The 20079-nt window shown below is 46.9% G+C and overlaps 7 protein-coding genes across 7 annotated transcripts; 4 read left to right on the forward strand and 3 right to left on the reverse strand.

The window, feature by feature from the left end:
* Nucleotides 1-5949: 5949 nt before the first annotated feature.
* Nucleotides 5950-6594, forward strand: PEX2_012340 (uncharacterized protein; the record flags this gene model as incomplete). The annotated part of the gene is made up of 1 exon (XM_016738511.1): nt 5950-6594. The coding sequence occupies one exon, from the start codon at nt 5950-5952 to the stop codon at nt 6592-6594; it is 645 nt and encodes a 214-aa protein (XP_016602817.1).
* A 609-nt stretch (nt 6595-7203) lies between these two features.
* Nucleotides 7204-7896, forward strand: PEX2_012350 (uncharacterized protein; the record flags this gene model as incomplete). Its single annotated transcript, XM_016738512.1, has 1 exon — nt 7204-7896. The coding sequence occupies one exon, from the start codon at nt 7204-7206 to the stop codon at nt 7894-7896; it is 693 nt and encodes a 230-aa protein (XP_016602818.1).
* A 1590-nt stretch (nt 7897-9486) lies between these two features.
* Nucleotides 9487-11525, forward strand: PEX2_012360 (putative MFS transporter; the record flags this gene model as incomplete). Its single annotated transcript, XM_016738513.1, has 2 exons — nt 9487-10321; nt 10387-11525. 2 exons carry the CDS (start codon nt 9487-9489, stop codon nt 11523-11525), a joined length of 1974 nt encoding a protein of 657 aa, XP_016602819.1.
* Nucleotides 11526-11917: 392 nt separating this feature from the next.
* On the reverse strand, nt 11918-12931 carry dph5 (diphthine synthase; the record flags this gene model as incomplete). Its single annotated transcript, XM_016738514.1, has 3 exons — nt 11918-12515; nt 12574-12698; nt 12797-12931. 3 exons carry the CDS (start codon nt 12929-12931, stop codon nt 11918-11920), a joined length of 858 nt encoding a protein of 285 aa, XP_016602820.1.
* A 1316-nt stretch (nt 12932-14247) lies between these two features.
* PEX2_012380 (transcriptional regulator SPT3) lies at nt 14248-15875 on the forward strand (the record flags this gene model as incomplete). Its single annotated transcript, XM_016738515.1, has 3 exons — nt 14248-14937; nt 14990-15817; nt 15870-15875. The coding sequence occupies 3 exons, from the start codon at nt 14248-14250 to the stop codon at nt 15873-15875; spliced, it is 1524 nt and encodes a 507-aa protein (XP_016602821.1).
* Nucleotides 15876-16170: 295 nt separating this feature from the next.
* Nucleotides 16171-17667, reverse strand: PEX2_012390 (O-methyltransferase, family 2; the record flags this gene model as incomplete). Its single annotated transcript, XM_016738516.1, has 5 exons — nt 16171-16487; nt 16556-17010; nt 17086-17209; nt 17258-17387; nt 17437-17667. 5 exons carry the CDS (start codon nt 17665-17667, stop codon nt 16171-16173), a joined length of 1257 nt encoding a protein of 418 aa, XP_016602822.1.
* A 1079-nt stretch (nt 17668-18746) lies between these two features.
* Nucleotides 18747-19737, reverse strand: PEX2_012400 (FAD-binding oxidoreductase; the record flags this gene model as incomplete). The annotated part of the gene is made up of 3 exons (XM_016738517.1): nt 18747-19205; nt 19290-19571; nt 19717-19737. The coding sequence occupies 3 exons, from the start codon at nt 19735-19737 to the stop codon at nt 18747-18749; spliced, it is 762 nt and encodes a 253-aa protein (XP_016602823.1).
* Nucleotides 19738-20079: the final 342 nt, after the last annotated feature.

Genomic DNA, 20079 nt, shown 5'->3' on the forward strand with positions numbered 1-20079 from the left:
TTTGCATTTATACCGTTAGGTACTCAGCGCTGTACATACATATCACCATAACATAGAACGTATAGTTATACCCATCGCTACATATACGCATTATCTCATATCCGCTACCTAAATAGGAAGAAAATGTTTAGTTGCAACCATGTACTACTCCATATCCATCCTATAGATCTAGCATAGGACAGAAAGTTTAGGGTAGGTAGAACCATGCAGCACGATATAAGAAGCACTCCGTGGACGTCTCCACCGTAATATGTATATAATATAATACTAGTAAGTATACCCGAAAACTGGGTACACGTACCTCCGGAGGGAGGCGGATCTTTTCGCGCTAGGCATTGATCATTCGTATTGCTTAATACGAATTCGTTAGATTTGCTATAAAATCACTTGATGTAAAGAATACTATATACATGGTTTTGTTGATGGAAACCCATGGGATTGATATCTTATGAGTCAGTGAAATGTCCTAGCGATACATTTGTGTTCCATGGCTAATACTCAACGTCTTATATTCGAAGTCGATATTATCTGAAGCCATCGATACGGGCCGTACTAGATTCAACTACGCGGGGTTTCATTCGCGACTTTATGTATAATCTTATAAAATGCGACCAGAGCTCCTAAGGGATTAACAACCTCTTTTTAGGAATGCGACGGGATTTCAGGTGGCCGGCTAAGTCCAGATTTCATTGCTAAGGCACGTCCTAGGAACACAGCGAGATGAATTGCCTCCCTGCGTGTTTTCTCAGACATCTATACATTGCACTCTTCCTATATGGGCATAGGTACCCTCCTATGAAGATATCTTTCTACCAGCAGAATACACTACGAATTTCATATCACTCCGAACGCATTTACATTTAATTTCCTCATTATGGCCTGGAACTCTACTCATTTATAACAGGTATTGGTCCAAGTTTTGGGCGATCCGCTGCACCGTGAGCGGTGTATGTGGGTGGCAGCTGACAGAAATCACTGTCCAAACACCGTTCCGATTGACTCTTGGATAAACGGAGTATTGTGCTTTCAGCTGTTCCAGAGCCCACCTTTCGCATATCCACCAGAGCAGAGGTTATCCTTGGCTGCAAAGCAATTGTTTTGTTTTGAGTGCAGACGCTATAGCCGTCGACCAAAAGTGTGGGCCAACTGAATTTTGCGTTTTATTTTATCTATCTATTTTAGGTAATCCTTAGTAGAATTATACTAACGTAGTACTATAGCACTTAGTGCCGTAGTACTATATAATAGTACCAAAATTAGCTTAGTCCTATAGCACCTCGTAGCACCATATCGCAGCACCAAAATTGGCCAGGTACTACAGGACTTGTTAAGGCCTATATAAGGTAAAGGAGCTTAAATAATTATTCTCTCTAAATAAGATCAAAGTATTAAGAGAGGAAAAGGATAATAAGCTTAATAATATTAAATTTAAATAAATTAGTAATATAGAAGAATAGCCTAAGAGTTCTAAGGGTTTAATTAATATTAATAATAATATTACTAGTAATAATACTAGTAATCCTCTATTACTAAGTTATAGTACTTAGCTATATATATTAGGGAGGAAAAGGAAGTATATAGAGGATAATATATATTAGTCTTATTAGTTCATATTAGAATTAATTATAATATATTAATATATACTTAAATAACTCAATGATTTCTTAAATTTAAAGTAAACGATATAATTAAAATACTTAAAATTACTAGGAATTCCTATATTATTTGTACAGTCACAAGAAATTAGTATATTTGCATTATTTAGTCGAAAGGGGGGGGGCTCGGGGGGCCCCCCCCTTTCAAGCTAGGGGCCCAACCCAAAAGCCCGAAGCCCGCTACGAGCTTTGGGAACAGGCCCGAAACCCAACCCTTTTGAGGGTCGAGTCGGGTCGGGTTTCGGGCTTTTCAAGCTTTGCGGAAGTCTAAATTCAAGTACCCCCTCCCCCTCTATAAAGAAGCCCTTCGCCGGCTTTACAACCACATATACAGGCCCCCCCCCCAAAGTGTAGTGGTTATGGAGAAATAGGGCATAAGATTAATAGATGCCTAGCTAGATAGATGATTTTAGTATATTTAATTTAATGGCGGTTTGGTTGAGTTGTATACATTTGAAATTAGTAGGTTTGGTTGGGGTGGCCACTCGCTTACAATGGCCACTCGCTTGCCGAATACGTTATATATTTAAGACAACTTTATATAATGGTGGGTCTGTAACAGTAACATAAGGAAAATACAGAGAAAAATGGATAAAATTATCATAATAGCTAGAGCTAGTGTAAAAGCACCCCGATAATCTAGTACTTATGCCTTTGCAGCCTCATTAGCTTCAGTGCTCTGGAGCGTGGGGAATGGTTCAAAGACTTACAGCGTTTTAAATCCTTCATAGCTGCCCGCTAACCGTGCATATTCTTGGTCAATGGGAGAAATGGGAGATAGTTGCAAATTGTGCTGTTTAGCCCATTGCATAAGGTCATCGACTCTCATCTGGACATGTGTGATTTCGGGTATGAAACGCATAACCCTAGTGGCCCTGCCTTCCTCCGCCTGCCTCAAGTTGTTCGCTTCGAGTTGCAAAAGGATTCCATTATCGTTTAATCCAGCTGTGATGACGATGCCTGTTCCGGCGATAGACCAGCCTACCGCGGCTAGTGACAAAGCGTCGGGTGGCATTTCGGATAATATAGTGGTAATTTGGCTGTAAATCTAGGATATTTGTTAATACAATCATAATAAAAAGACTTTATCAATCACGGCATTTCTTACTTTCGTTTAATCGTTCAGAAGAATTTCAATCTTGCGGATGGTTTATTATAACCTCTTACTCTGATCGGAGAGTGTGCGATTTGATTGAATCAATGCAAGAACGAACACAGTCACATATTTATATATAAGCAGCGAACCAATTATCTACATGTACCTAGCCCTGCCTCAGCTGTACACGTCACAGTGTAGTGAGGCTGACATGCATTCTAATCCCTCTGCATGAACTGTATACATGTGACCTTGCGATGCAGCTAAACCCATATGGATTTAGCCCACGTCACTAGAGGTTTCTTCCAGTAGGAAAAGCGAAAGTTATTGTTCCAAAAATGATCGAATACCCCTTTTTCCTGGGCAGTTCCAACACTGGCAATAAGTTCCCGATCCGGAAGTAAAAGACCCGCCATGAATAGCCCTGGTTGGTCACTTGGTCAAGATATCATCAATACGCTATCCATGTGCCAAATTTACGATACAAAAAAAGTAGAAATCTTTGCGTTTATAGCGAGCTCTGAAGCCGTCGAATATGTAGGTGCATTGAACTGTTATCAATGCCCATAAAAAATGCGGATCCTACGTACCTACGTACGGAGAATCTTCCGAGTGTCTGCTTGCCATATAAATGCCTAGATGAGGGGTAAATTAGATGCCAGTAATGGAAATTAGCAATTCCATGATCTGTCGCCTTTTACCCCTGCTACATGACACTTTCGCCATTAGTTCGGACCACTGAGATCCGCTTCAACCCTGCATATATGTTTGCCTCGTCAGTTCAGCCCCTTCAGGGTGGATTACCACCCAGTGATGGTGTTGCATCATGCTGACCATGATTTCAAATGCCAAGCGTTTTTCGAGGCAGCTCTGCCTAGCGAGATTACATACCTTGCCTGGATATACAGTATGTCCGGAAAGTGGTGGGTTGAACAAGATTAGCAATTAGCTAGATGCAGAAAGCAACCATGTGTTGTACTCGTTTTGCTAATTCAAGAACACCCAAAATAAATACGGGCGATTTTGACGCCTAGGATAATCTCAACTCTGACATAAACCACGTGTCTATGAATATATGTCTGTATGTATTCAAAGGGAAAATCAGTCAAACGCGCATGTCGCTGATATCAAGGCACCACGGAATAAACCTTCTTGACGCGTGTTCCATAGATGATCCACTATGTAGCATTCTGAACGAGGCTGAGAAAAGGGGGACACTGTTCATCTGCTGAGGGGCTAGATAACAACAAACCCGGGTGAAAACGTTACCCCGCCCTTAAGAGTGAGGCAGCCTATAGTCGGCCGAATTCAAGTTGAAGTTGGAGGTCGGAGGTCAAGGCGTACGGCTGAAACAAACATTCGGAATGGGTGGTTGCTCCCGGCGTACCTATCTGGCCTCCCTCGCTTCCTTCCTTGCCAGCTAATACAAAACGGTTGCTCGGGACCTATAGGCGCGGAGTTAAGTACGGCAGATAGATCTAAAGAGAATAAGGTGCTAGGGTCGGAGCAAACTATCTCCAGGCCATTCTGGGCTTTGTATTAGCTCTAAAGACTGACAGTATAGTATCGAGGAAGATGAGACTTCAAATTATGTATCTAAGCTTGAATGGTATCGCCGGTAGCCGATGTTGCTGTATTGATTGCGTCTTTTGGGCTGGTATCGATGCTAGATACCACGCCTTCGACGGTATTTCTCCCCCCGCTGGTGATAGGCGTATTCTTAATATCTTATAAATCCCGAATGCGCAAATCACGGAGCTTTGGAAATTCTTCTAAGTCTACCTGCCAAATGCTTAACTAGGCGAATAAATCGAAATGTTTTTAGGCGTATCTTACTTTCATATGTTGGGATACGATATACGTATACAAGTTTACACAGTACGGAGGATGTACATAATTTACATATGTCTGTGTCTGATGGCCGCGTATACATTTGTATTATGCGTGATCTAACAAAATTGCTTTTTCTAGTGACGTGGGACATGGCCGAAAAGCTTCTACTATCAGTGTCATCAGTGTCGGCTCTAGAACCTTGGTAGATAAACTATTATTTTAATAATATTTTGCATAAATATGTTTGTAAGGAGTACTTCATTCATGTTGTATTTCCTAGGAAGCAGTGAACTATACCCTTTACTAGTTCCACACAGTCCTGAATATCCTTTAATCACGATATGCTGAACATAAAAAGGTGGAATGAACTTCTCGACCATGCAATTCGACGAGGCTCTCCAAGGTGGATTAAACAGGGCATGGTAGAACTCCAGTACGTGCCACTCCGCGTGCTTCAGATCAATTCCCCAAAATCTCAGTATGGCGGGACTTTGCTCAAATAGAAGGAAGAGCATCCCGGACATGATCAACTAGAGAGCTTCATTTCTCTAATGAAATAGACATTGTCAAAAAGGCATGCTAAAAAGGAGAACGAAACACTGTCAATTGGAGTGGTGTCCGAAAACTTGATTATAGGTTTAGCAAAGACTCGAATACCCGTATGAAAATCGAATAGTTACTATGCTCTTAATTGTGGCGAGAGAAAGTGAGGCAGCAATGCGTATCTCGAGCTTATTGGCCTTCTTGCGATGCTTTAAGCCGCATAGTGGGCTTAGTCACTTCGGTATTGACCCTGGATGGATGTGATTGGTTTGCTGCCCTGATTGCCTAAACATCCATGCTAGTCAAGGGAACTAGCAGGGTATCTATTTATATTTAGATATCTTTTAACTGTGAGTGGTCCATTTGACATCCACCTAGCACCTCAATGTGCGCCAAGGCACCCCAAGAGGCTTTTATGACCAATAAATCGAAGTTATATAACCATCGCATGAATGTAGATCTTCTAGCCGCCATTGATGTATCAGGTTCAAGTTCAAGTCTGCCTGGGTGCCATTATTTCCTAAAAGCCACTTAATGTCCAAAATACGAGGGTTATATGAAACACTATGCTTCTATTCTGATAATTTCCAAGAGCCTCAGCGCTTGCCTAGCCAGCGGTTTAACCAGTGGCTTGTTTCATGGACACAATGTTGCTCCACGGTCTCCTCTCAGGATAGGATAAATAATGCACAATGCCCCGCTAAGTATGTCAATCATCGTCTTGAACAACTATTCCCTTCTATCTTGTCTCATTGTATATCCAATCACCAAGTTATATACATTTTCTTCACATCCCTCAGCAAATCTACCTTCGTTAGCACCATGGTGGGTGGTTCTCACTGTTCCTTGACGGACAGCTCCCGCTCCAGCAGAGGCAGCGAAAAGGACTATGCGCTAAGCATTAATGTTTACGGACGGGGAGATACCCGCCATGGTGATTCCCCAGCCCACTGGGAGGCTATGCTCCACAAGCGAGGGGAGGTGGACGGCGATTCCTACCATGTTCGCAAGGCCGAAGACTTCTACTACGAACATTCAGTACAGAGACGTCCGATCGAACTAGCTACTAGCCATGGTAGAAACGAAATCCAGCATCTCTCGAAGAGGAACAAGGCGATTGCGGCTCAAATCTTGGATGCGTATGGAAAGGACAGATCCAACCTTCCACGCGGGAATGAAACCGGCCAGGATTGGATCGTTGGTGCACTTGGTGCTCTTGAACGAGAGAAACTGGTGCCTCAGCGTACTAGAGACTATTGGAGCCAAAATATTGGACAGGTTTCTTCGGACATAGGCGATCGAATCCGGCGAGATGGCGGCTCTTGGATTCCGAGCACCACCGGCAACTTGAAAGGACGAGGTCCTGCCGATGCGACCTTTGGAAGGGAGCAAGTGCGACAACCGGTTGGCCGCCTCAATTTGGATGACTTTGCGGGCCTCAGTGGCAGCAGCAAGTCCAGGCGGTAACCGCTCTGAGGGATTTCATTGTTGTTGTTCTCATTATCGCTGTTACTGCTGTTTGTTTTGAAGTCTTGGTCATGTTAGATTTTGTTTGTTTGGTTTTGTTGTTCTTACCTTTTGAGTTGTTAGAGTCAGATGGTTCTGTCAATACATATGTGTGTTACGTGAAACTCTCCAACGGAGCCTCCCGAGGCCCAGGGCCCCCGAGGGCTGTACCCGTGGGTGGGTGGGCCCCGGGCCCGGGCCGTTTCGAAGCTTAGGTAAACATTTGGGGGCATTTCACTTCACAGTTAGCATTGAAGCTTGTTATCGTCGTCGTCATCACAAGTGACACCACTGCTCAAAACAGAGAGAGGACAAATAACAGTGATGAATCGAATGCTCGTAGAGAAGATATCAGATCTCTACTAGATGGAACAGTTAATGAGTACTGGATTGGGTGACTTTTGATAAAACTAGGTAGCATATCCGAAATATTCCCGCAAAAGGCGGCTCTGCGTCACCGCTTCTATTTTACTTCGGCAGAATAGAGCGGCCTGGGGAGCATTGTGACCATTATAACTGCTTAACCGCCGAAAACTAGATAGTCACTTTACTCCACCAGCACTGACAGCCATGGAATCTCCTACTTACGGCCTTTCAGTAAACATCTACGGCCGTGGCGACGCCAAACTCGGCGATGGCCCCTCCCACATGGGAGTCGCCATCTACAAACACGGCTCCTCAAACTGCGAAATGCATCATATACGCAACCCCACAGACGAAGACTTCGTTTACGATCCCCGGCCACAGCCGATCGAAGACCCGGTCCTTAAAGGACGCTGCGAACTTGCTTCTCTATCTTCTGAGCAGAGCCAGCAAGCTGATAGCCTGCTCTCTGCGTTTGGGAAGGATGGATCCAATATCCCCAAGTTCGGGGTTGGAAATTGCCAAGACTGGGTTGCTGGTGCTGTTGGAATGCTTGAGCATACTGGTGTTGTTTCCTCTGGAGAAGGAATATTCTGGAAGAGTATGATTAACAGGAGTTCGGAGGAAATGAAAAATGAGTGTCTTCAAGCAGGCAAGACATGGATAGACGGTCCGGAATCGACGTATGAAGGGGAGCCTGATGCAAAGTTTGTGGATAAAGAACGATATACAGTGAAGCCTGTTGGGAAGTTGGCTCAGAATGAGGTGTTTCGGGCACGAATGCAATCGCTTCTGGGCCCCAAGGGGAGTGGAGAGAGTGATCGTGATGAGACGCCCGTAGAACGGCCGTTTTATGTATCGAGTCCGTTTTTTAGTAAGATGAATGAGAGGAATGATTGAATGCATTGTTCAGTCATTTCATTAATATCACTTCAAACAGTACTCCGTATACACAGCTATAGGAGTTAAAATGGCGCTAAACCTGTTACCGGCGGAACTGGACTGTGCACACGTCTGGATCGAGGAAGCCAAGCTCCTGCAGGACCACACGTTCACCTTGGCCATGCTCATGGAGCGCATTCGGGACTCATGCGTGGAGAGGCGGCTTTCATCAAACCGGCGACTCACACATGAAAAGTTATGGAGTGGAACGGCAGCCATTTTTAGCCCCCAAAGCGGATATTTTTGGCGTCGATTTCACAGGTCTTCTCATCTGGGAGAAATCCATGCGCACTGGGTACACGTACCTCCGGAGGGAGGCGGAACTGTTCGACAATTTCGCGCTGGTCCTTCATCTTTCGTATCGACTGTTTTGTAGAGGAATATAATAATACGACTTTAGATTTTCGGTCAGTTTGGCTAGTACAGGGATACGATACATATACATACCGTACCATGTATACCGGTATACACAGTTCTCCGTATGTAAATTACACCTCCAAGTCGATCAAAGTATGCAAAACGCTACGTACTGTGTCCACTTCGGAAGTTTTATGGCCTTGATCATGGAACATGTCACTAACCCCCTATTCGCCTTATAGGGTCCAGTATGCTAAACTTGCAATAGGCTGTGGCAGGACTGCTAGCCAAAGTTGTTGAAGTATACGTTCGTATTGTACGTTATGTATCAAAGCGGGTTTTTACACTGACGTGGAATGTGGCTGAGACGCTTGAACTGTCGGCGCTAGGTTGCCGCTGGTGTTGGCTCTAGAACTTTAGTGGATATCATTATTTTAATATTTTTGTATCACATTTAACGTGTTCAAGCTTAAAATGGATAATGGCCCTGATCCACTTGAATAATTATGAACTAATACGTACACTTCATGCATACATCTAAAAATGCACATCTCTATGGATCTGGAAAAACCAAGATTGTAAAGTACTGAAATGAAGCTAAACAACATCTCCACTACGGTTCGTACCTTTTATGCCAAGACTTCCGTCGCTAAAACGTCTCGAGTTGGCGAGTCATGGCCTAAGGAGAGGAGGGCTCGGCAGGGAGATGTGGAGCGGTCGTCGCAAGCCAGGTGTCGTTGTCGATCTATGTATCAGAAATAGTGTATGTATCATATAGGATGTTCACCTATGTTAAGGAATTTAATTTAAAGAAATGAATATTATAATATCTGCATATTCGGTATATTGATATGTTCTTTATATATTGAATATGAAAATAGAGATATTTACAACAAATTGCGTCCAAAGTAGAAATCCACAGCATTCTCCGATGGCCTTTAAAAGAAAGTACCGAGAAAGGACGTCATCGCCAAAATCCCCTGGAGACGGTAACAAACAACAGGAGAAATTGAAGGGAAATTAATAAACAGATACAAAAATAGCTCTTTCTCTTCTTTCCATTCAAATGTTCTTTCTCATCTCAATAGCCCATGATAATTACCCGACCAAACTACGAAAAATACACGAAACCAAAGGGGTCTACTACTTTTGATCCTTACGGCGCCCCGGTTTACACTAGTACATTCCTCAATGCCTGCCAGGACCGGAGACCATAAAACGCATAATGCCCGCCACGCGCGTACGACATCCTGGTCGAGTGGCTTCCATTTCACCCAGGGCACCGGCGAATCTTCTGACACCCAAGGCCGCCGCCGACGCGAGTCCAATACCTCCCTCGCCAGCCTTGAAGAACGCTCCTCCTCCCTCGACTCGCTCGACTCACCCGCCATCGATGATAACATGTTAAGGAATACCTCAATGGATTTAGGTGGTGATCGCAAAACACAGCATGTGCGCGGCCGCTCCGTTAGCCATGGCTTCCCGCAAGTACCGGCCCTGCAGGGGAATGAGCTCCCGACTGTGCAGGCGCCAGCACGCCCCGCACTTGTAACATGGATGTCGCTGCCGCGGAAGGGTCAATTGGCGCTGCTGGGTCTCTGTCGTGTCTTCGATTTCTTGCAGATCGCTTCGCTGCAGGCTTACATGTTCTATCAGCTCAAGTCTTTCGATCCGAACCTCTCCGACTCTGATGTTGCGACCCAGGCGGGAATTCTCCAGGGTGCTTTTACCGCTGCTCAGTTTGCGACGGCGATCCCCTGGGGTCGTGTTGCCGATGCTGAGTGGGGTGGTCGGAAGTTTGTTTTACTTGTTGGTTTGATTGGTACTGCGATGTCTTGTTTGGGTGTCGCCTATTCGACGTCGTTCGCGCAGGCCGTGTTCTGGCGCTCGTTTGGTGGTGGTATCAATGGCACCGTTGGTATTATTCGAACTATGATTGCGGAGAATGTTAAGGAGAAGAAATATCACTCGCGGGCTTTCTTGATTTTGCCGATTGGCTTCAACATAGCTTCGCTATTTGGTCCTGGTGAGTTACCTCGTTCTGTCAATGGTGTTCGCGGCTATGCGACAATCCGCTAACTAGTTTCGCAGTGATGGGTGGCATGTTGGCTGATCCTGTTAAGAGTTATCCCCGTCTCTTTGGTCCCAATTCTTCCTTCGGAGGTGCGAATGGAGTCCAGTGGCTCGAGACTTACCCTTATGCACTACCGATGTTCGCGAACTTCCTTTTCCTCGCTTCAACTGCAGCGTTGGTTGCGTATGGTTTAGAAGAGACTTTGGCATCTTGCAAGGGCAAGCCTGGCCTTGGTGCATTTGCTAAGAAGCTCTTTGCGCGCGGCGTGAAGACGGTAGTCCCCGCTTCATCGTCCCTATATACAAGGCTCCCGCTCCGCGACTACGAAGAGGGCGGGCATTTGCTGGGCCAGCCCATCGACCGATCGGAAAGCTACGAGCTCGAAGAAAAGGCGCACAAGCCTGTCCGCCTCCAGCGTGTGTTGCCTTTCCGAAGAATCTGGACCAAGAACGTGCTGTGCACACTGGGCGCACAAGCTTTCTTCGACTTCCAAATGGGTGCCTTCAACAACCTCTGGCTCCTCTTCCTATCTACTCCTCGCTATGATGCCAATGACCCCGCGAGCCCCGCCCAGAGCTTGCCATTCGGCTTCACCGGCGGACTGGGCATGCTGCCGCAGAGCGTTGGTTTCGCGACCGCCATTTTGGGTGTGATTGGCATGGTCCTCCAATTCACCATCTACCCTACCATCAACGGTCGTCTGGGAACAGCCAGGAGCTACCAGTATTTCCTCGCCCTCTTCCCCGTCGCATACTTCATTGCTCCCTATATCTCGCTGGCTCCATCTACAATCCCCCCTCCTGGCCAAGCGAACGGCCCTTGGGTCTGGTTCTGGATCATCATTGTCCTCTTCTTCCAGGTCACTGCCCGAACCTTCACTCTCCCCACCTCAATTATTTTGCTGAACAACTGCTCGCCACACCCATCCGTCCTTGGCACAATTCATGGAATTGGCCAGTCCGTGTCATCAGCCTTCCGTACCATTGGACCTATCTTTTCCGGTGCGTGGTACGGATATGGCTTGGACGTTGGCATAGTCGGCTTCGCCTGGTGGATGATTGCATTGGTATCCGTCTTTGGCTGCCTTGCAGCTATATTCGTATATGAAGGTTCTGGACATGAGATCCTTCTTCCCGGCGAGGAAGAAGAGATTTGATGTGACTTGAACGTGGCTTGGTTCTCGAGAGTTGAATGTACATTGCTTCAACATTTTGCATATCATCAGGCGTCAGTTGGTTGGGAGTCTTTTTGATACATATTCCCGTCTCTTTTTTTTTTGATACCATTTGCTTTGCGTCTTTCGTTATATTGCAGCATTTTCTTTTGTCTTCTCTGTATTTTAGAACAGAAAATCCAGACACTTCGCTCTGGTCGGTTGATTCTCGCAGGATCAAATTGCATGAAAGCCAATATACCACCTACTATATTTCCAAACTTGATCATTCCAACCTCACTGCACTGTATTAGAGCAAGTAAATTGGTACTCATATAAAAAAGTCTTATCATGTGTTTTTATCTTGAAATCATATCTCTTCACAAAGCCAACTCTTACAAGCTAGCTCCATATCCCTTGACGTAGCTCGCATCAAAAGTCTCCTTATTGACCGCATATTCGCGAATATAATCCCTCTCAAGATCGTGCGTCCTCCGACCAAGAAGAACAAGACTGTGCAATGGCGCGCCCATCTCAACAGTAGCCAATTCCTTAAGCGTACCAGAAACAAGCTGCTGATTAGCAGCGCCAACACGCGCCGCACCAACAGCCAGACTATCCGGCCCATAGACACCCTCCTGTCGCTCCTCCTCAGTCTCCAGCATCTGTGCCGCACACTGCGCAACAGTCATGTAACGCGGGGGCTCGAAAATGCGGCGTCCGCGCGCCATGTTCTCCAGCGACTGCTCCTTGACCTTGATATCGAGCAGGACTAGTGTGTGTAGGCCAATCTGCACGTTCTCGCGCACACGGTCGTAGTACGAAGACGGCTTCCAGGTCTCAGTGAAGAAGACCATGCTGACTGTTTGTCCAAAGTTGTACAGCTGGAGTCCTGTGCAGCCGATTCCGGACATGATGGAGGCGTTAGGGACGACTTTGGTCTCGATGCCAAGTTCGCGCGCGCGGAGGACGAGGTCGGTATGCGTTGTTGCGCTGTTGGAGGTATAGTGTTAGCTATAGATCTTGTAGGGGAAAGTGATAAAGACCGTACCCGAATGGGTCTCCTACTACCAGGAACACAATATCGGCTTTGTCACCGCCGGCGAGGATGTCATCGCTGCCGGTCTCGACTAATTCACGGTCTGCCTCGATGACGGGGCGGCCATAGAACGCTTCCTACTAGTAGTATGTTTAATCAGTCCATCTGCGCAAAGAATATGCAGTTTTCCATTGGGATATAGTATTGAAAATAGAGAACTTGGAACTCAACTCACCAATTTCTCCTTATCGACAAGAAGAATACTTGTGTATGCCTCTAGATAGACTCGCTCGGCCCGCTTCACGATCTCCAGACCGCGGACGGTGATATCCGTCTCGTCGGCGAGACCAAGTCCAATAAGGTGAAGCATCTTCGCTGTAGGATCTCAGGTTATGCAATTGAGTAGAATACAATGAATCTCACTGTATAACAAACAGTTCGAAAAAAAAGAACAGCCGTGCCCCGCGATACCGGCAGAATACTCCGCCACCGCCGGATCAAAGAATATCCGGTTATCGCTTATCTCCCCCAGATCGGCCTGTGCTTCTCCGAACCTCCAGAGCTTCATTCTCCTTGCGCCCATCTCCTGTCACTTTGACTTGAATCAATCCAGTACCGCTCACCCGTACTGGTTGAACACTGGTGCAAGCTTTATTTCGATCGCCAAAGACGTTTCTCCTGGTAGGGTTACCGCCATCCATCATGAGCTCCGATCGAAATCCGAAGTATCGGCAGGAGATACAACAGGTGAGTTCCTCCCCGATCTCTGGTTCATTTTGCTTGGGGTTTTTGGTCTCTTTCTTTCTGGCTCTCGAATATTTCAACTTGAACGTCCGATTAGGCCTCGAAAGGCCTCTGAACATATTGCGATTGTCGACTTGCTCTGCGACACAACATGCGCGGCGCAAACATATTGTATTTCGGGACAGGGCCACAGCCCTCTCGAATCCTCGAGTTCTATGGGAGGAATTCAACCTGGGAATTTCGAAGCTGCCTTCCAGGCTAGCAACTATGATATTCACGGACAGTCCGGTTGGGCCTGCGACATATCACTTGCCTTGCGCATGTACTCGTTTGCTGGAACAACACCATCTCACCCTTGTCCTCTTCGGGATTTCATAATGAAGGTCGATATTGGGCACAAACACCTGTATTCATGTCATGTTTCGGTCCAGCTGGGCCTTGTCGTCTTGCATTGTTTGGCTGTTGGAATGCGTCTTGACGTCGAGCAACAAAACTGCAATCCTCAATATCGAATCTTGGCGTTGGATCAGTGAGAGAGACTGGGTTGAAGACTAAGGACGATGTCAAAATTTCTGGATTCAGGAGCAATTGGCAAGCCGGTCGTGCCTTCTCTTCTCGAGTGAACTTCTTATCGATATCGACTTTGTGATAGGTGCCACTCAGCGTATCAGATTGCAGAGGTGCTTGGGTATCTCACTTGTTCACCTTCACCTGTCACTCTTTATCCTTCCTAAGCAGGATTTCGAACGCTTCGTTCACTAGAGACACTGATACCTCTTTGTCTTTTCGGCATGTCAGTTGCTACTGCCTTGCTTCCTCCTTCGATCGTCTTGTGGTCTGAGCAATTTTGTCCAAACCATCTACAAACGCGTCTCACCTGTCCTTTGACATTCCATCCATTCACTATATTGAAAGATTTACCTGTGTGCTCATTCATCAATCATGTCTGTTCCTAATCTGGGCGCCAGATCAGTCGTTGAGCTCTGGATGCAGTGTCGAGATCACTTTGGGCGAAGCCTGGAAGAACTTATGCTAAGTGATCCCGATGGGACCTTGACTGATCCTGATATGCACTTGACTGATCCTGATGGGACCTTGACTGATCCTGATATGCTCTTGACTGATCCTGATGGGACCTTGACTGATCTTGATATGCTCTTGACTGATTGTACCATTACCTCCCCTGTCAATGCTCCTTGTGCGGATTCAGCCTTGGGCTTGGATTTCTCTGACGATATTTCTATGCATTCTGTTGAAGACGTTTCTGGTGCGAATCAAGATCATCTGTTGGACGATTCTGAGTCAGACTTATTTTCCATGGGAGAGTACTTCCACGAGAATTACACCCAGCTGCACAGTCCTAACAAGGAAGGATTGCCTCGACTTCGGCTTCGCTTGCTTTGCATTCACATCTTCAACTTGTTGGGTGTTCGGATCGACAGTGCCGTGACCAGCTCCGAAACAAGTATCGAGAGCCAGGAAGATCATGGGACAGAGAGACGAAACAAATCTGGAGGCTCATTTACTAACAACACTATTAAGATGATGTTTGTCTCCGGAGAGACAGCAGAGCCGTCTCCTGAGACTACCACTTTGATTGAAGAGATTACCCGCCAACAAGTGATCGAAATTGTGGGTCCTAAGAATTTTGCCTTGAAAGCTTTTGTCACTAACGATCAGATAGCTTACCCGCAGCACCGCATTGGCAACCCGCCGCGGTGTCCGCTCAATCTCTACCGACGACCTAATTTTCCTGATTCGCCATGATAAGGCTAAGGTCTCCCGCCTGCGAACCTTCCTGTCCTGGAAGGACGTCCGTAAGAATGTCAAGGACTCGGACGACAAGGGTGGTGGTGACGCCGCCGACTTCGCTGCCGCCGACGATGCGGCTGGTGTTGTTGCAGGTCCCCAAGACGTGGCCCCCAAGCCCAAGAACAAGCGCGCTAAGGTCGGACTTGCTTGGGATGTCAACAGTTTCTACTCAGTTCAGGTCCCCGAGCGTGAAGATGAAGAAGATGAAGAGGAGGAGGAGCAGAACTACGCGACCCTCCAGCGTCTTGCTGCCGCCGATGAACGCACCCGCCACATGACACGGGAGGAGTATGTATTCTGGTCCGAGTGTCGCCAGGCTTCCTTCACCTACCGCAAGAGCAAGCGATTCCGCGAGTGGGCAGGCTTCGGCATCGTGACCGAATCAAAGCCAAACGACGATATCGTGGACATCCTCGGATTCCTCACATTCGAGATCGTCCAGACCCTCACCGAGGAGGCACTCAAAGTCAAAGAGCGCGAAGACAACGAAAAGCACCGTCGCGGAGGCGCTGAAGCTGGTGAAAACCTCAAGAAGCGGAAGCGCGAGACCGGCCTGTTCGACCCTCCTGAGGAGGGGCGCACTCCCATTGAGCCACGACACGTTCGTGAGGCCTACCGCAAGCTGCAGGCTACTCCCCAAAAGGCCAAAGCTATGCTGTTGCACAATGGCCGTGTTCCTTACCGTTTCCCTCTTGCTTTGGTGAGTCTCTATAATCTTTCACGACATGTTCTTATGCTAATAATGTCACCAGATTTAAATGTTCGCTCACTTCGGCGTCAATTCCAAATTGACGCATCTTCATGAATTACGCGCGTGGCAGCAGGAGTTTGCGGACGATACCCCATTTTATCTTGTTCATTTGTGGCGGCGACGGAGCAAAGCTTCCTTAGGTACTCTTTGCGAAATCACCATTTGTTTAATTTAGTGTTTAAATGGATTTCAATTGTGAACCTTTGTAAATTCCTGTGCACTGTATCTTTGGACTTATCTTTGCCTCTCTGGTTAGCTCGGCCATAGCCACGGCTACATCCGAATCTCACACATTGACAAGTTCAGACTAGCTCACACTCGATCACACTTTCTACCCCCTTTCCAGCGCTCCATACTTTAACAATCTTCAAGCCCGCCCGCCTCTCAACCAAGTCGTACCACGCTGTGCTAGTCCGTTGTTCAGAAGAGAATAGGGCTAGCATCAACATATCGAGTCCTGTAGTCTCCCAATGGGCACCGGTGTTCGGCACAACGTTCTCGTTGATCAAAAGTCTGCTGTATCCGGGCTTCATGGCCTCTTTCACTCGTACAAGTATGATTTCACATACATCGTCCGACCAGTTATGCAGAGTTGAGTGTATATAATAAGCACGGGCACCTGGAGATAGTATAAGTAAGGAATTGATAGACTTGAAATGGAATTGTGGGGAAGACCTGAACCCTTACCTTTGACAGGCTGCTCATTATTAAAGTCATACTCCATTCGCACGATAGCCGGATCTAGATCCTTGATTTGGTGAATCATCATAGGCAAATCCTGGAGAATTAACTTTCCAGGGGCATTCGGATAGCGACTCTGAAACCTCACTAGGTCATGGCCCACGTTGCCGCCTATGTCTACGAGGAATGGTGCATCTGGACTAGAATCGGCCCCATCTATGAGCCTCTCATTCACAGGATAGACACCAGGGTCCATCCAGAGTGGGCGACCCAGGTTGTAACCACCAAGGTAATCATTCAGGTGTGTCCCATAGCCTGAATCATGCACCCAAGAAAATATGTGCTTGTCGGTACCATAGGCATACATCAGAGACGTGTCCCAAGGATCTTTCGGATTCACCCAGCCCCGCTTACGGGAAAACTCGTGGAATTTCAAGTTGGCTGCACCGGTGCATGCGGTACTAAACGGACGGCAAGAAACATGAGTCGTGCTGTTACCTTTTTGGGATCTGATCGAGGGTCGAGAGAACACTTACATGCCAAGATACCCGTGTCCAATCTGAGGGAGGCTCAGCGCCTTAGTATAGTTTGTGGGCTGGTACTCATCTTCACCGACCTCGATGAGGAGTCCCATAGCACTGACATGTCGCATCAGACGACCTAGAATGCAGTTAGCTAGTGCTTTGGAAGGGGTCATGTAAAGCCCACTGAGAAGTCTGGGATCGATTCCAAGGCTCATGGCCAAATCGATAACCTTCTGGGGTCCATCGCCATTCTGAGCCATCAACACCCATAATCCGGAATCCACGCCAAACCCTATAGCACCGATTGCACCCACCTATTATATCAGTTACTCTGTTCGGCCAATAGGACCCTAGAGCACGTACCTGTCCCCAACAGTGGTCAACCATCGTCTCCCGAGGAGTCTCTATAGCTCTAGCTAAAGCTCGACACTTCACTACCAAATCCTTGCGGTCCTCTTCAGACCTAGTAGTTAGGTTGTCAACACCTTTGGTAATCTCCTTCAGCAAGTCAGGGATTGCTTCAGCGCTGTTTGGGCGCGTGGCGATAAGAAGGTCAACAGGACACGAAGTATATCTCGCGTTCTCGGCTGCCATACTTATGAATACAGAAGCTAAAACCGAAAGACTTGGTGGGGGAAAAGATATCAACAAGTGTGCGTATACTCCTATGCTAATGGGATAAGAATATATCAGGGAAATGAGGTAGGAATGATGGAATCTAGTATTAATCTAGAGTCATTGGGATAAAGTTTTCAGTCACTTTGTCCTTGATTGATTGATCTGTGGCCGGTGCAACCAGGAAGAGTCCAAGTCTGTGTGAGAAGGCGTGAGCTGACCTTTACATTGTTTTGGAAAGCATACGTACTGTCTACTCTCTCTTGGGCATAGGAAACAATCGACATGATATCGGCACAAAACTCTCGTATACTACGGGAATAGTCTTCTAACGAATCTGGTGTAAAGGGATCATAACCCCTTTCGGAAGGTTGCAGCTACCTGCATGTACGCGTCCAGATAGGTAGATAGTAGCTGCTTTCAACTTCGACATATCAGTGGAAAGCTAGTGGCACGGGCCGTGAAACCGCTTGAACTTCCAAAGTTTGAGTTTCAACTTTGGAAAACACCATAAACCTGGGAAGGCCCATAGATCTCATGAAATCCATGCATCCTGTCATATAGTACCTCATTTATTAAAGTTTTAGCAATTACCTAGGTACTTCCAAGGTTGACATCATTTCCCATTTCTTCAACTACCCTATGTCACTTGTGGAAAACGCCCGCTGGATCAAACTTTCTTTTTGTCTTTTTCAATTTCTCAAAATTCAAACCATATGCTTCAGCTGGCATCAACAACTCCGCTTCCATATTGAGATAACATCCCACCGGCTATTCTTTCGAGCCATGCCCCCACGACCCACGTACTCGTGTCCGTTTGCATGACGTACCTGTGCGCATAGTTTCGAGTGCCGGATTGGTCCACCCAAATATAGTAATAGCATCGTAGTACTCCCCGCGGTTGGCATAAGCAGCAGCATTTTGGGGCACTTCGCGCAACTTGTGGGTTGAAAAAAGTTCAATTGCTAGGGCACAGACCTTTACGTCAGGATGCATATCGTGGAAAGACCAAATTTTATCAGCCATTTGCTGAAAAACGGCTGAATGGAGAGGCATCGTCACGTTGCTGGAGCCCTGGAGGCGGCGGATGCCGTATTCGCCATTGGGTTCTGCAGAATGTTGACCTGCGCAATGGACATCATACTTGTGTAGTCCATGATGGATCCGATGCTGAGAAGGTTCGAAAAATACACTCTCGCTTCCCACCCTGGCCCATGGTAAAGCGGAATGGTGGAGAGGATGCGGGTTGCCCCATACGGTGCGTATCCCACAGCTATAGCGAAGCAGTGGCCTTCTCGTTGATCCCGATTGTGGAACTCGTTTGCAAAGGCCACTAGTTCAGGCAGCTTATCGGGTATGAACGTGAGAGTTCCGCTCCAGACCTGTCCCTGAGTATAAACACGGGATGTGAAGCGTGTGACGACTCCAATCTGAGCTCCAGCTCCACGGACAGCCCAGAAGAGGTCTGGATTTTGCGATTCAGAGGCTTCAAGAATGGAGCCATCTGAGGTGACCATCTGAACTGATATGAGGTTGTCAATTGTGAGGCCATATTTTGCTGTCAGTCAGCCGTGGCTTCCTCCTAGGATAAGTCCTCCCACCCCTGTGTGGTTCACTGCCCCACCGACGGTAGCTAGTCCACAAGCCTCTAGAGCACTGTCCACATCAGCCCAAAGGCACCCACCACCAGAGGAGACCGTCATCATGGCTTGGCCGATTTCAACGTTCCGCATATTCCCAAGATGAACGACCATGCCTTCCGATGATGACATCTCGCTTGTTGAATGACCGCCGTCACAAACAGCCAGCGGGAGCTTGTTTGCCACGGCAAACTTGACAGCTGCAGAGACCTCTTCGGCACACGTAGGCCTAACTACCACAGCCTGGAAGGGAATTAATTAGACATGACTTCAACAAGGAGGGTCAAGCTGACCGACTGTATTTCAGCTGCTACACTCCATCTCTTGAGGCTCGCGGCGTACCCATTATCCCATGGCATCAGCACCTCGCCTTTCGTTATAGCCCCACTAGTTTGTTCCAGTTAGGCATTTTGATTGATAGTAGGGGAATTGGTCTATTGTAAATTGAATGTGGCTCAGACCTTATACTATGATTAAGAAGTGAATATAAGTTGGGCGGCATAGGGTGGGTGACGTATATTCACCCCTAAATAGAAGATCAACACTATGGGCAGCCTATCTATCTAAACCTTGATTCATAGCGTACTTCAAAGATTTAGCTTTGGTGTAATATATAGACCATGATTTCGGAGAATTACCGGAATGTTTGGGTGCACACAGAAGACAGAAGTGTAACGCCATGGACGTTTAATTTGTATTTTGAAGTCGCTATCCAGACAAAGTTTACAGGTTGCTCTTCTTTTGGCTATCT

This window comes from Penicillium expansum (genome assembly GCF_000769745.1).
Source record: "Penicillium expansum strain MD-8 chromosome Unknown contig40, whole genome shotgun sequence".
In the NCBI taxonomy this organism is placed as follows: Eukaryota; Fungi; Ascomycota; class Eurotiomycetes; order Eurotiales; family Aspergillaceae; genus Penicillium; species Penicillium expansum.